Below are 15,207 nucleotides of genomic sequence, written 5' to 3'. Positions count from 1 at the left end.
GATTAGGGATATTTATTGTGCTTATGTTGTTATTTTGTGTCATGTTATTTCTAGTTTGTAAGATAACAGCCCGCCTGTTGGGCATAATCGTTGAGGCATGGAAGTCTATTGTCTGACACCATGGTTATCCCGTTCAAGTCCCATTGGTTGAACAAATTTTCGTCATCAGAATGTTAGACGGCAGGGTAGGAGATGTGGTGGTATACAATTTCTAATCACTAGTTTGCGTGCCAAAAGCCTGGATTAAATTCCAAACCTCTCCGCAGTGTTCATTTAGAGTGAGGGCAAATGCTGTTGATGGTAATTCGCGTGTCGGATGGTGACGTAAAGCTTTGAGCAGACCCCTTGGTGTTATTGGACAGGAGTAGGCTACGTGCCGACACCGATTTTCACTCTATCCCTACCACATTATCATAATCACCCCACACCCTGACGCGCAGGTCGCCTGTGGAAGTCAAATAGAAAGACCTGCACCAGTCGAGTGGAACATGTCGCCGGACACTAAAAGCCATACGATAAGTAAATAAATGTAAGATAAGATTGTGAATATTTTCCTCATATGTACAGAGTTAAACAAGTGTGGTAAGTGTAAGAGAGGACCATGAGTCCTCACTTGGTCACTACCAATAAAGGAAATAATAATAATCTTCTTTTCCTGCCGCTTTTTCCCACACCTGTGGGGTCGCGGGTGCGAACTGCGTCGCACATGTGGATTTGGCCCTGTTTTTACGGCCGGATGCCCTTCCTGACACCAACCCTCTATGGAGGGATGTAAGCACTATTGCGTGTTTCTGTGGTGGTTGGTAGTGTAGTGTGTTGTCTGAATTTGATGAGGAGAGTGTTGGGACGGACATATACACCCAGTCCCCGAGCCAGAAGAATTAATCAGAAGCGATTAAAATCCCCGACCCGGCCGGGAATCGAACCCGGGACCCTCTGAACCGAAGGCCAGTACGCTGACCATTCAGCCAACGAGTCGGACAAAGGAAATAATAATAATAATAATAATAATAATAATAATAATAATAATAATAATAATAATAATAATAATAATAATAGTTCGCCTCTGTGGTGTAGTGGTTAGCGTGATTAGCTGCCACCCCCCGGAGGTCCGGGTTCGATTCCCGGCTCTGCCACGAAATTTGAAAAGTGGTACGGGGGCTGGAACTGGGTCCACTCAGCCTCGGGAGGTCAACTGAGTAGAGGTGGGTTCGATTCCCTCCTCAGCCATCCTGGTAGTGGTTTTCCGTGGTTTCCCACTTCTCCTCCAGGCAAATGCCGGGATGGTACCTAACTTTAGGCCACGGCCGCTTCCTTCCCTCTTCCTTGCCTATCCCATCCAATCTTCCCATCCATGCACAAGGCCCCTGTTCAGCATAGCAGGTGAGGCCACCTGGGCGAGGTACTGGTCATTCTCCCCAGTTGTATCCTCGACCCAAAGTCTTAAGCTCCAGGACACTGCCCTTGAGGCGGTAGAGGTGGGATCCCTCGCTGAGTACGAGGGAAAAACCGAACCTGGAGGATAAACAGATTAATAATAATAATAATAATAATAATAATAATAATAATAATAATAATAATAATAATAATAATAAACAAGAATGACTGATAGTCGGCCTGTCGTATTATTAACGATTTGTCCGAATATTTGAACTTGTGCTTTAGTACATCCAATAACTTTAAAATATCATTGAATTTATTAATAATTGTATCACTAACGTGAGACATTCTGAAGGAATTTAGTTATGCACGTCGGAAATATGCTGACAGCAAGGCTGTTACATGATATGTTTCGTGTATAATAAGTCAGGAGTAAGTTTGTTAGTCTCTACACTAACATATTTCGTTCATTTGTTATCACAATATAACACCTGGACAGTGCCTAGGCTCAAAAATAGAATAGAATTATGTAATACTCGTACTAATTACGTTGTGTTATAAAATCTGATTTTCAGTAAAGGATAAATTTTTATAGATTTAGTGTTCGTTCAGCTTTATAATCAGAAATATTCTACTACATTGTTGAAAAATTAACCTGAATATAATTGTATTTTTCCGTAAGAATAAACAAAATTAAAAATTATCTACTGTAAGTACATAGCAAGCTAGACACTCTAGTACTTGAATAGCAACACTATCATACATACAGTTTAATTACCTATGGAAAACATTGATTCTGAAATAATTTCAATTTCGACTCTAGCACAGAAATAGCGCACATTTTTCAAAACAATAATGTTGGCTGCCAATAAGGAACTGGCGGGAGTTATCTAAGAATGGAGTTAAACATTTTGTATCAGAGGCTTCTCAGGATTCTGAGGCCAATGTGTCTCAGAAGAATAGTAAGAGAAAAGGTCCTGCCTTGTATTTCCTGTAACTTCTGGCAATCGTCACGCAGTGTTATAAGGTTAAGAAATGTTAGAACTATATTTCTCATTTATATTTAATTATGATAAATACGTTTGTCTGAACAAAGAAGAAGGAAATGAAGATAGGTTTCAATTAGGCCCCAAACACAAAGGAGTGTGTGCTGACTCTGGCTTTCGCGGACGACTTAGTCAAATTTACCAACAACATCAGTTCAGCAATCAAGAAGATAAACCTTCTTAAGGAAACAGCAGAGAAAGTAGGACTAAAACTCTCCTTTGAGAAGACGAAATACATGACGAACATCCGTGATGGTCCAAAATGCATGTAACAGACCATGGACAGATTGGAAGAGTCAAGAAGTTTAAGTACCTTGGTGAAGTAATCCGCGAGAATGGGCTAGAACAAGAAGCGACCGATATCCGCATCCGGGAATTAGAGCGAGCGTTCCAATTGACTAAAAACATCTATAAGAAGAAGAAGCTGAGTTCTGGAGTCAAATTAAGAAATTACGGCACTGTTGTTAGACCAGAAGGCTTATATGCTTCAGAGACCTAGTGCATGAATCGAAAAGGACAAAGTCAATCAAGTACTGAAAAGAGAACGCAGGCTACTATGAGAGATCTTAGGCAACAGATGGGTTGACGGGCAGGTTCGACGGAAATCCAGTAAAGAATTATACAGCAAGATGGAACCGATAACAACAACAATTAGTAAGAGAATACTGCTGTTGTATGAGCAATCTTCCGTGTGAATAATGACCGACTCACAAGGAAAATCCGGAATATTCTAAAACCAAAGGCATCTAAGTTGAGTTGGTTCCAAGAGTGTGAGAAAGATCTGAGGGCATTACGGAGGATAAAATCATTGACAGGGTTAGTTTCAGAAGGATGGTGAAAAGTTATCAGGGTTTTATGGTGGAGACAGGACCCAGAAGACGGAGAGGCCCTTTACCAGAGGATCGTAAGAAAACGCTGATCGACGGGCTCAAGAGATACTGGCAGGATGTTAAAGCCGGCAGACGAACAAGACATAGACACTGAAAATGAGATTGGTTGTTAACACGCAGTCTTTCAAGGCTCAGTTCGAAAAACAAAAACAAAATTAACTGTACAAGAGCCTGGATGTTTAACAACCACATTGAGACACTATATATGCAACCCAATAGCAATTACAAGTAGGCCTTTATTAAATCAGTGCTGTCCTCATTGCCTAGATGAAACGGTAAGGGTTTTCTCGGTTTATCCGGAAGCATGTGGGTTCGATTTAGAGTCAGAATGTGAAAAGGAATACAGACGAGTTTTCCACTTCTGTAGTGGCGAGAGTTACATGGCCCCGACTTTCACTCGACCTACACCAAAACTGAGGACCAAGTTAATTACTGGGAGCAAAGGCAACGGGGTATTTGGTTTTTACTTCCCAATTTCTGTCAATAGCCTTTGTGGGAAGGCAAGGAGTGATTACAAGATGCAGGCACGCATTTAAAAAGAAAGATGGTTGTTTTGATAAATCAGTTGTTTATTCAGGTATTCAAATTCTACTCAGCAGGTCTGTAAAGCTAGTAAATACAATGTTTCTCTTTCAGGAGCAGCGTGTCAAGTACAACCAGAAGTACTCTAGGGTGTTCGGTAATGATCCGGCTGCCACTGAGGCCATTGAGCGTTCTGAGGTGGAGCCACCTCTGTCAGAACTGGTTCAACGCTGGCTGGAGCGTACTCCAGGCCTGGAGGCTGACGGATTCAACTTCTGGGGCAAGTACCGACGCGCTGTGGAGAAGTTGCTGCGAGATCAGCGAAAAGCGGCCGAGGTACTGTAAGTTGGTGAAAATGTGCTCTTGCTTAATTTAAGTCACCATCCCCTTATATTATCATAAGTGACAGACTAGACTGGAGTGAGCACATAACATGCATCTGTAGGAAAATTCACTCGTCACTTCACCCTCTCGAAACTCGCCAATCACTTCTTCCACTAAGCATGAAAATTAAACTTATCCAGACCCACATATTTCCCATACTTAATTATTGTGATATTGTAATGATAGATGCCACCATGGAACAAACATTAAAATTACAGAGGGCATTGAACTCATGCATTAGGTTTATATTTTCAATTAAATTTTCAGCTCATATCTCCCCTATTATGAAATTCTCTCCTGGTTAAAACTCGATAAACTACGATAGCTTTATATTGTAACTCTCGTATTTCGTCTGTTGAATGAATTTAAACCCCAGTATTTATCCTCAAAGTTTAATTTAATCTCCTCCTCTTATGGACATAACACGTGATCGTCTACTACACTCTCAATTCCTGTGCATCGCTCATCACCATTTAACCGCTCCTTTCAAGTATCTGGTGCAAGGCTATGGAATTCCCTTCCAGTCAGTGTCAGGAATTGCCCTTCTTTAGCTTCTTTCAAGCGGTCTTGCCGAGATTACCTATTAAATGTAAAACCCGCTTATATGAATGGCAGTATGAATGGAAGAATGAATGAGGTTAGGATTTATATTTTGCTATATTATTTCATTATTCTGTTTTATGAAGTTTATTTTAGATAATATGTGGTTAAGTGTAAGAGAGGGCCGTGAGCCTTAACTCAGCCACAAATAAATAAATAAATAAATAAATAAATAAATAAATAAATAAATAAATAAATAAATAAATAAATAAATAAATAAATAAATAAATGAACACTGTATATAACTGTAATTATTTAGGTCTGCGATAGCGTGAAATCCCTTTAGACTTAGCGGAATTTAGTTAATTTAGTTAATCTGCACTTTCCTAGAAAACGTTCGTGGTGAAACTGTGCGAAACCAGGACGTCTCGGATATTCGAACAGTGTGGTTTCTTAAGTCTGCTCGCTCTGGTCTTTAAGCTATCGCAGATGATGATGTTACGAGGTGGTGTGCGTTAAGAACTTCTTCTTCTTCTGCTTCCTGGCTTTTTTCTACGACTTTTTGCCGGCATCAGATGTGATTCGGGCTTCTTTTATGGCCGGATGCCTTTCCTGCCGCCATCCCTATGTGGATGGATGAATTCGGAAGTTACGTGTTGTTTTATTCTGGTGGTTAACTACAGTATCAGGTGTGTTGTACCGTATGCAAATTATGAGATGTGTACGGAAATCAACATTAGTACCTAGTCCCCGAGGAATTAACCAGACGTGGCTAAAATCCCCTCCCTGGCCGGATATCGAACTTAGGATCCTCAGAATCTAAGATTACTACGCTGGCCATACACCCAAGGAACTGGGAGTTGGCATTAAGAGATTCAGTGGACTTCAAAGAAAGAAAGAAAGAAAGAAAGAAAGAAAGAAAGAAAGGCCTGAAAATTGAAGACTTTCCGGATATCACAATTCTAATACCACGGGAGTCGGAGGACAACAATAATTTACCAAGGGAGATTGGATAGAAACCAGGTGGAAACAACTTCGACCCAGGTAGGGACCCCGTGGTCACTATTCCACGTTGCCAAGTTGAGAGCCTTTTGTGTAAAGTGCTTAAATGTGTGATGACTAACTTCCAGATGAAAGGTACTCTAGGGGATACGGTAGGAGGGCCCTGAAGTTTGATACCTAGGAGACTGACATAGAGATCGTTAAGAAGAAGAAGAAGAAGAAAAAGAAAATAAGAAGTGAAGGCTGGAATACTCAAATAATAATATGAACGACAGGAATGATGTAGAAACATAATATAAAGTTTGCCCAGATGAAAGAAATTGAAACTTTCATTGGTTTCTGTAATGGTTTGTTTGGAATACGTTAACATACAGCAAGTAAAGAGTGATGTATGGATAATATTCTGCCTATTTATAGTCAGCTTATTGATTCAAGAAAGCTTCCCAGCGGTATATTTGATAACTGATACCTTGAGCGAATAACGTCCGTGGTTGGCGATGGAACAATTCAACGACTTCTTGGATCCACTATTGTTTGCCTTAATTGTCTTCCTTTTTTCTCCTCACCAAGCTTCACATTGCGTCTGGCGAGGTTTTGGCATGTATTTTCAAAACGCACGATGCTAATTGCTTGGTTTGAATTTAAAAGCTATGAACAAGCGCGTATCAACACAGATATGCAAAATTACTGATGATCTTTTGTTTAAAGATGCCTACCATCTAGACCAGGGCCTCTCAGGGTGTATGCACCAGTGCATTGTGCTGTGCACGGTGCAAAAAACGACTTCGCTTGGTTGACCGGAGTGCAGACCCCCATTCCTCGATTTGGAGCAATAGCCCTGTCTCTCTCTATCCCCACCCTGTCTCGCTCGCTCCGCCTGTCCCCGTCTTCCTCACTTGCTCCGTAGCGCTCCAAATCCGAGCCGAGTTGAGCCGAGCTTAGCCGAGTCGCCCAGAGACGAAGTGTTGGTCCGAGCCGAGCCGTGTGGGACCGATGCACTGCGCACAGGACCCCTGTGCCTCAATTTGCATGCGTGAGATTTTGGGCGTTTGAGAGGCCCTGATCTAGACCACCGGTCCTATACCGTACTACAGTACTATATGTACGATAAACGTAAAATAAAATAGAAACGGCGGAATGGGAAGAAGACTGAATAATCGAGAGAATTTTAGTAGTTAATGTCCAGAATGGGGAAAGAAGTCTTCTGTCAATGTCACGAGGGAGATGGGAGCTGAAAGTGAATGGGGTGTCATCTAAGACCTTTATAGAATCATGTAAACACCATGGTCTTCTGTTAAGGAGATAAAATTTGTCATGATACTTCATTTGAAGCAGCTCACATACTATGCCACGTTATTTGCGAAAGTGATTTGCAATAATATGTGGTTTCGGAGAACCTGAAAAACATCCTCAAACTTGGGAACCAAAATAAAGATACAGCATCTGGAGTTGTTACGCACAGATATTCTCAATACATGCATTTCGTGTATCTTAAGGGTTACATTTGAAGAAAATTTATCAGGTGTAAAACTTCTGGTGTAGAATCTAGCAGCGTACTCATTTGATACTGTACAATAGCAAGATAGGGTCACTAGCAGCAAACAGAAAATGAAGAATAACTAATGGTTGTTGATGCAGTCCTTGATGCAATATATGAAAACCAACACGTACATGAAAACAGAAGTGTTCCTTTTTTAGATGGACCAGCAGGTACAGGAAAATCCTTTCTGTTTACTCCATGTTGCTACATACAGTACAATCAGAGGAAAAGGAGATCGAGCTACTCCAGTAAAGTGTACCGGAGTAACAGCTACACATTTATCTAGAGGAAGAACTGACCAATATGTTTTCAAAATACCACTGAATCAGAATACTAATTCTATATGTAAAATAAAGCCAAATACATCTCAAGAAAAATCCCTCTCGTATACCTAATTAGTAACATGATATGAAGCTCCATAGGCGCAGCTGCAGGCATTCTTAGCAGTAGAAAGACCTGATAAGGATCCAACCATACGTTTCGAACGTTTCGGCCGTGAAGTAATCCTACTCGGTATGTATTTCCGTTAAAACCTGGCTGTAATAATGTCAGACTCACGTTCTCTGACTATTGCCCGCTGTTCTGAGCAACATAAACATTCAAACAATTTCATTTTACTAACACCCGCCCGAGAAAATGCGCATATGAATTCTGAGAGAGAAGTTTGGACATGGCCTATAGGAGTAGAAGGTAAGATTGCAACGGCGATTATGATGCCTTCAAAATGCTAACCCTCGAATCAAGATCCATTTGAAAAACTAGATGCTAATATTGATTTCACTACTGTCCACGCTCAGCTGTTTGAAGGAAGAGCGATTCCTACTGTTGCTACTGAAGAATCAATTGAAGTAAAGAATCACATACTTCGAGCGTTACCTGAGGATGGGGCAGTCTACAAAGTTGCAGATAGTATTGTGAGTTACCGCGAAGAAGATCAACTTGCTTATCCTGAATAATTTTTTGTCAATTTAGCTCCAGTCGAAATGTCTCCACACAAATTGAGAATGAAGAACAGTGCTATAACCATGTCATTAACCTTCAAACAGGCTTCAATAAATGCAATAAAATAACGAGATAAAGTACGAAAGCTAGTATCTGGTGGGAACGAAATTCCGCTCCTATCACCATTTTTGAACGCCTGGAAGGTATGCAGGCCCACTTCACGGCATAAACGACTGACAAGTTCCCGACGTAACTCCTAGCCATTCAAGTGTAAGGACACCTGTGTTTATGTTTACATTTTTTTCTACATAGAAGGAAGAGGTTAGTAGACCAGCACCATCGGTGCAATGCGAAACATGAATAATCTACCAAAGTAAACTTTATTTCAATCCACTGTCAGTGAAGCAGGTAAAAGGAAACATAAATGCATTTGTTGACATCTATATCAGGGAGTAATCAAACTTATTTCCAATTCTCAAAATCTGCAATAGGCCCTATTTTATCACCTAAGTTTTGCTTGGTACAGTACTCTTCATTATAATCAATTACTTTTCCCTTTCCAGGGTAGCTTAAAAATGCCAATTTCCCCAAAAGTTGCAGGATTTTGTTGGGCGAACTGTTCGATGGTACATCTGCAGTCCTCCATCGAAGCCCGGCGTTTACCATTTAAACCAAAAGACCGCAAATACTGATGAGCCGCAATAGACATGTGCGGTCTCGCGTTGTCATGATGGAACTCCACTTCACTGTTTGTTAATTTTGGCAGGTTCTCTTCAATGGCTTCTTTCGGATGGTCCAGCTGAGAACAATATCTCACTAAATTAACGGTCTAACCATTAGGAAGCGATTAGTGATAGGCAAATCCTAACCAATCCCAATAAATGCAAAGCAGTATTTTTCTGTAATTGAGACTTCGTTTAGCAACAGTGAGTGGAGGTTTACCTTTTTCCCCATTACTTATTCCTTACAATGTTGTCATAGATGATCCACTTCTTATCACCCGTAACCAGACGTTTCAAAAATTTATCATGTTCATTACGCCGTAGTAAGAAGTTACAAATAGACACGCGCTTTACCAAATTCTGTTCACTGAGTACACGTGGCACCCAAACATCACAACGAAGTACGTAACGTCCTCAAATTACACATGAGCTATTTCTTCCGCTGTCACCCTTAGGTGACTTTCAAGCAACTCATAGAGCCTTTCTTCATTTGTAACAATGTGTCTTCCAGTACGGGGTTTGTCCTTTAAGGAACAAATTCCAGATCGAAACCTAGAAAACCATTTCTGGCTGTCCGATCGGTTACCGCATCTTCACCGTAAACAACACAAATCTTCCTCCGCATTTGTGAAGAATGTTTGCCCTTGCGATGATGATGATAATAATAATAATAATTTCGTGTGGCTATTTCTAGCCGGATGCAGCCCTTGTAAGGCAGACCCTCCGATGAGGGTGGGAGGCATCTGCCATGTGTAGGTAACTGCGTGTTATTGTGGTGGAGGATAGTCTTATGAGTGGTGTGTGAATTCCAGGGATGTTGGGGACGGCACCAACACCCAGCCCCCGAGTCATTGGAATTAACCAATGAAGATTAAAATCCCCGACCCGGCCGGGAATCGAGCCCGGCACCCTCTGAACTGAAGGCCAGAACGCTGACCATTCAGACGAGTCGGACCTTGCGATAACAAAAAAAGCATAAGGTGTGGAAATGCTCATTTACACTTTCCATGTAAATAAACGCTAGCGTACACGAACCGCAGCAGATATTAGCGAGGTTATCGAGAGTCGCATGCACATTGAACAATATTGACTGGGCGAGTTGGCCGTGCGGTAAGAGACGCGCGACTGTGAGCTTACACCCGGCAGATAGTGGGTTCGAGCCCGACTGCCGGCAGCCCTGAAGATGGTTTTCCATTTTTATATCAGGCAAATGATGGGGTTGTACCTTAATTACGACCACGGTCACTTCCTTCCAATTCCTAACCCTCTCCCATCCCATCGTCGCCATAAGACCTATCTGTGTCGGTGCGACGTAAAAAAAAGAAAACCCACAACAATATTGATTGGCGATAATAAAGAGCACAAGCACAAGGTGTGGAAATGCCCATTTACACTTTCCATGTAAATAAACATTAGCGTACACAAACCACTGCAGATGTTAGCGAGTCACCGAGAGTCGGATGCTCATAAAACAATATTGATTGCTCTACATGATTAGGTCAACTGTTCTATCACTGCTGTAAAGCGGGTTGTAGCCTCCCCAGGCTGAATATTCCTGCTGTATGGCTTACATTGTGAACGGTCTTATGTACCCTACAAATATTAAATATATTAAAGCTAGTTATGTATTTAAATAATAACAATAACTAGAACATCCCACGCAGAATATCTACGTGCTAGGTATTGTACGATTAGGAAATGAAGTTGTAAATAAAATAAAAGTATGTTCTATCTTTTCCTTCTACCGCTTTTCCCACATTTGTGGGCTCGCGGGTGCGAACCATGTGACACGTATGGATTTGGCCTTGTTTTACGGCCATATACCCTTCCTGACACAAACCCTATATGGAGGGATGTATTCACTATTGCGTGTTCCTGTGGTGGTTGGTAGTGCAGTGTGTTGTCCGAATATGAAGAAGAAAGTGTTGGGACAAATACAAACACCCAGCGTCCGAGCCATAAGAATTAATAAGGTGGGATTAAAATGCCCGACTCACCCGGGAATCGAACCCGTGACCCTCTGAGCAGAAGGCCTCATCGCTGACCATTCAGCCAATGAGTCAGACGAAAGTATGCTTCTATATTGATACTAAATTTTCCTAGAAGAGACTTACTTCTGCTCTCTTATTCCCTTTGAAGTTGCGAACAACGCTTGAAACTTAACTTGCAATTAAATTCCATCCTAGGAATGTTCTGCTAAATTATTTCATGCCAGTCACCATCGGAAGTTTCTCTGAAAACTTCTTTTTTCGTCCTGACGTGGTGATGAAACCGCCTCTGTAGTGTAGTGGTTAGTGTGATTAGCTGCCACCCCCGGAGGCTCGGGTTCGCTTCCCGGCTCTGCCACGGAATTTGTAAAAGTGGTAAGAGGGCTGGAACAGGGTACACTAAGCCTCGTAAGGTCAACTGAGTAAAGGTGGGTTCGATTCCCACCTCAGCCGTTCTGGAAGTGGTTTTCCGTGGTTTCCAACTTCTCCTCCAGACTAATGACGGGATGGTACCTAACTTAAGGCCACGGCCGCTTCTTTCCCTCTTCCTTGTCTATCCCTTCCAATCTTCCCATCCCCCCGCAAGGTCCCTGTTCAGTATAGCAGGTGAGGCAGCTTGGGCGAGGTACTAGTCATCCTCCCCAGCTGTATCCCTCGACCCAGAGTTTGAAGCTCCAGGACACTGGCCTTGAGGCGGTAGAAGTGGGATCCCTCGCTGAGTCCGAAGAAAAAACCGACCCCTAATGGTAAACAGATAAAGAAGAAGAAGACTTGGTGATGATATGAAAACGCCTTGTCGAGTCTGTCACGGACAACAGCAAAATGTGCCGAAGCACTATCTTGTTGGAATCAGTGTTAATAACACCTGCTGCTTGCAGCTATGGACGTTAACATGTATTGAAAATGCGAAGATATGACACTTCATTTATCGATATTTCTCAGAAACAACGAACGAACAGATATTTTGCACTGATACCCACCCATATCAATACATGTGAAAGATTCCGTTGAATTTATTGACATAATGTTCCAGTTCCTTGAACTGCGGTAAATGGCGCGTTCGTTTGTAAAATTAACTTTCTTCCGCCTCACACGTGTTGAAAATGTTTTCAGGAACAAGATGCATGCAATTTATTCTTTGACAACCATTCATTTGTTGACGTTCACGATAGAGAAAGGTTCACTTTTCAAGTCTTTTTCCAGGTCGGTGGATGCAGAGTGGGTCTCGGCTCACAAGTGGCCATGGCTGGTCCGTGGTCCAACAGCTCTGCACTCTGACTGGCCAACCGAGCAGAAGAGGGTGGCCACGGCTCTACGCCTCTGTATTCAGAAGACGGGAAAGGGCTTGGACCCCATGGTTGGCCCGAACCGTCGAATGTCCTGAGAATGGGTTTCCGTGGTTTTCCATTCTCATGTACTGAGGCGAATGCCAGGACAGTTCCTAGTATAGGCCACGGCCGCCAACCCCCTCACCTTCTCCGAGCATCTCCTTCACCGTAAAAAATCTCCTAGCCTAAGAAACAGCGTTGCTGTCTAAGAGGCCCGCCTCCCCCTTCATAGGAGGAATGAAAACATTTTGTAGTAGTAGTAGTAGTAGTAGTCTTTTTCCATGCGGTCACGCAGTGTTTATCGCGGCAGTTACAACTCGACGGCACACTTTCTGATTGATTGATAGATAGATAGATAGATAGATAGATAGATAGATAGATAGATAGATAGATAGGCGACCGAATAAATGAGTTGATGACGGCAGCACAGTTTCTGCCCGAGTGGGGGTCTCCTCCTTCGCTTCGTGTCTTTAATACATTCCATGCTAAAAGCTTTACTTCTTTCACTTCATCAAGTTATCTGTGTTCGGTGGCGCTTTACCAAAATGACCTATAAAATCCTGCATTACCATGGCCTTTTTCAAGTATAAGACCACTCTTGCATCCACACGGACGCCACTAGCCACTTCTCCAAACTGAAACACTGGTATAAACTCTTGATATTTTTATGTTTATAATTCATTATTGCTGTTTTCTCTTCGTAGCAATGTAGCCAATATTGAAGTTGTAACTCGAGTATCATCGACGCATAATAAAGTAACAGGTGTATGGTAGGTTTAATGGGACTTTTCACCCTTACTGTATATTGAATAAGCACTGGAGTTGTATTTCGGTACCGGTAGTTGAAGTTGCAGATATAACGACTTGGGATGGTAAGTGAAGTGGTAAACAAAGTCTGACATTAGTTAATTTTCTTTTTGCTGGGTGTTTAACCTCGCAGTAACTCACACAGATTTTCGGCGAGCGTGGAATAGGAAAGAGCTTGGACTCTTGGCTTTAATTAAAGTACAGCTCCGCCATTTGCTTCATATGAAAATGGAAAGCCATGGAAAATAATTTTTCAGAGCTATCGACGCTGAGATTCAAAGCAATGATCTCCCGAACATAAGCGTACAGCAACACGACACGTGCTGCTAGGCGCGCACGTTCGGTAAATTGTTTATTCGCTCGCCTTGAAAGCCAAGCAGTACGGCAGAGCATGTCGTCTCGCCGACCACATGACAATCCATTACATTCAGGCCACCAGGGCAGCAGTCGTCTGGGAAGGCCAAGACCCTTAATGGGCTCTAAACGTGTCAAGGGTTTGTTTTTGTTTGTCATTAATTATCTAAGGCAGTATCATTTCATTAAACCAATATTAAATGTTTTTTACACCTGACTTTTAATCAAACTCAGCAGGTCGGTGAGGTGCTGCTTGATGAGAAAGACACGAGGCTGGTCAAGAAAGTCTAGCAATTCAGGTAATACTGAAGACCATGTCAACAGAGGGTAATCGTCAACTACCAACCCATCTCCAATAGAATTTTTAAGGATCATAATGTGGCCATTTAGGTCAGAGACGCTCTAGTGTCGATCCTTAAAAACATACAGCTTACTAAATCTCTTATTACATTGACTAAGTAGCGTCTCTACACTAGTGTGTGCAATGTGATGAAATATATATTATTTGTTATATTTTGTTACCGAGCTCGACAGCTGCAGTCGCTTAAGTGCGGCCAGTATTTAGTATTCGGGAGAAAGTGGGTTTGAACCCCACTGTCAGCAGCCCTGAAGATAGTTTTTCGTGGTTTCCCCATTTTCACACCAGGCAAATGCTGTGGCTGTACCTTAATTAAGGCCTCGGCCGCATCCTTCCCACTCATGGCCATTTCCTGTTCCATCGTCGCCGTAAGACCTACCTGTGTCGGTGCGACGTAAACCAACTTGTAAATAACTTCAGGTAATAATCTTTTGAGATAGGCAAATCATGAAATATGTGTGCATATTTTGGTACAATTTTGGTAGCAATTTTGTTCAACGGTTGATATTTGAAATGTTTTTATCTGTAGAGAGAAGAGGTAGAATCGGTTCGAGCTCACCGGTTGCTGGACTATGAAAGGCGCAAGGAGGTGTTCGACTCCATATTTGATCCTGCAGCACACGCGGCGCTGGTGTCTCGAGGTGAGAGACGCTTCTCCCACAGGGCGCTACAAGGGGCCATCATGATCACCTTCTACAGGGACGAGCCACGCTTTTCGCAGCCACATCAGTTGCTCACGTTACTCATGGACATAGACTCCCTGATCACCAAATGGCGATGTGAGTACCTCCATCTCATGCATTCACCTTCTTTGCCCAAGATTTCCCGATCGAAAATTGCTGAGGACTAAGTGACGAAGGCGGTAGAAGCCCAGGATGGTGAGTTTGATCTCGTCTGAATCCGGTGGAATTGAAGGTGCTCAAATACCCCAGTCTCGTATCGTTAGATTTACCAAAACTTAAAAGAACTCCTTTGGAAAGACATTCTAAAAGCTCGGTGCCTCTGCAAATCGTGAAAGAAATTAGTGGAAAGTAAAATGAATAAAATTCTTCTTCTTTTCGATGAGGCCTACTAAGGAGCACGTGCCAATTTCAATTCAATTCTTCATACTTTGTTGTTTTCTCTTCCGTTCCTTCCAATATTCTTTCATCCTTTCACTATGCTGTTTCTTTTTGTCCTTGGACGACTTCGCACCAGGTTTCTTGTTCAATCTCCCTTGGAATCCGTCCATACCTACTACCCTCTTCCTAAAAATCTCTCTGTTCATAGTTTCTTCTTCTCTTAATATTATTTCTTTCTAAATCTTTCTTTACTTCTTGGATTCAGCTAGTTGTTGCCTTTTTGTCCCGAAGGTACTGGAAAATACTTTTTGTTAATCTGGAATAATCCATTCTGTAAATAGGT

The 15,207-nt window shown here is 42.1% G+C and overlaps 1 protein-coding gene across 1 annotated transcript in view; it reads left to right on the top strand.

Annotated features, from left to right (window-relative positions):
- v (Tryptophan 2,3-dioxygenase vermilion) overlaps nucleotides 1-15,207 on the top strand; it is a 136,320-nt gene that overhangs the window by 107,600 nt on the left and 13,513 nt on the right. The window contains exons 6-7 of the mRNA XM_067144227.2: nucleotides 3,953-4,174; nucleotides 14,333-14,582. Of these exons, the coding sequence (XP_067000328.2) occupies nucleotides 3,953-4,174; nucleotides 14,333-14,582 (472 nt within the window). The remainder of the gene's footprint in view (nucleotides 1-3,952; nucleotides 4,175-14,332; nucleotides 14,583-15,207) is intronic.

Source organism: Anabrus simplex, chromosome 3 (genome assembly GCF_040414725.1).
Source record: "Anabrus simplex isolate iqAnaSimp1 chromosome 3, ASM4041472v1, whole genome shotgun sequence".
NCBI classification, from domain to species: domain Eukaryota; kingdom Metazoa; phylum Arthropoda; class Insecta; order Orthoptera; family Tettigoniidae; genus Anabrus; species Anabrus simplex.
The sequence above is the reverse complement of the archived record's forward strand: the minus strand, read 5'-3'. Positions and strand labels throughout refer to the sequence as shown.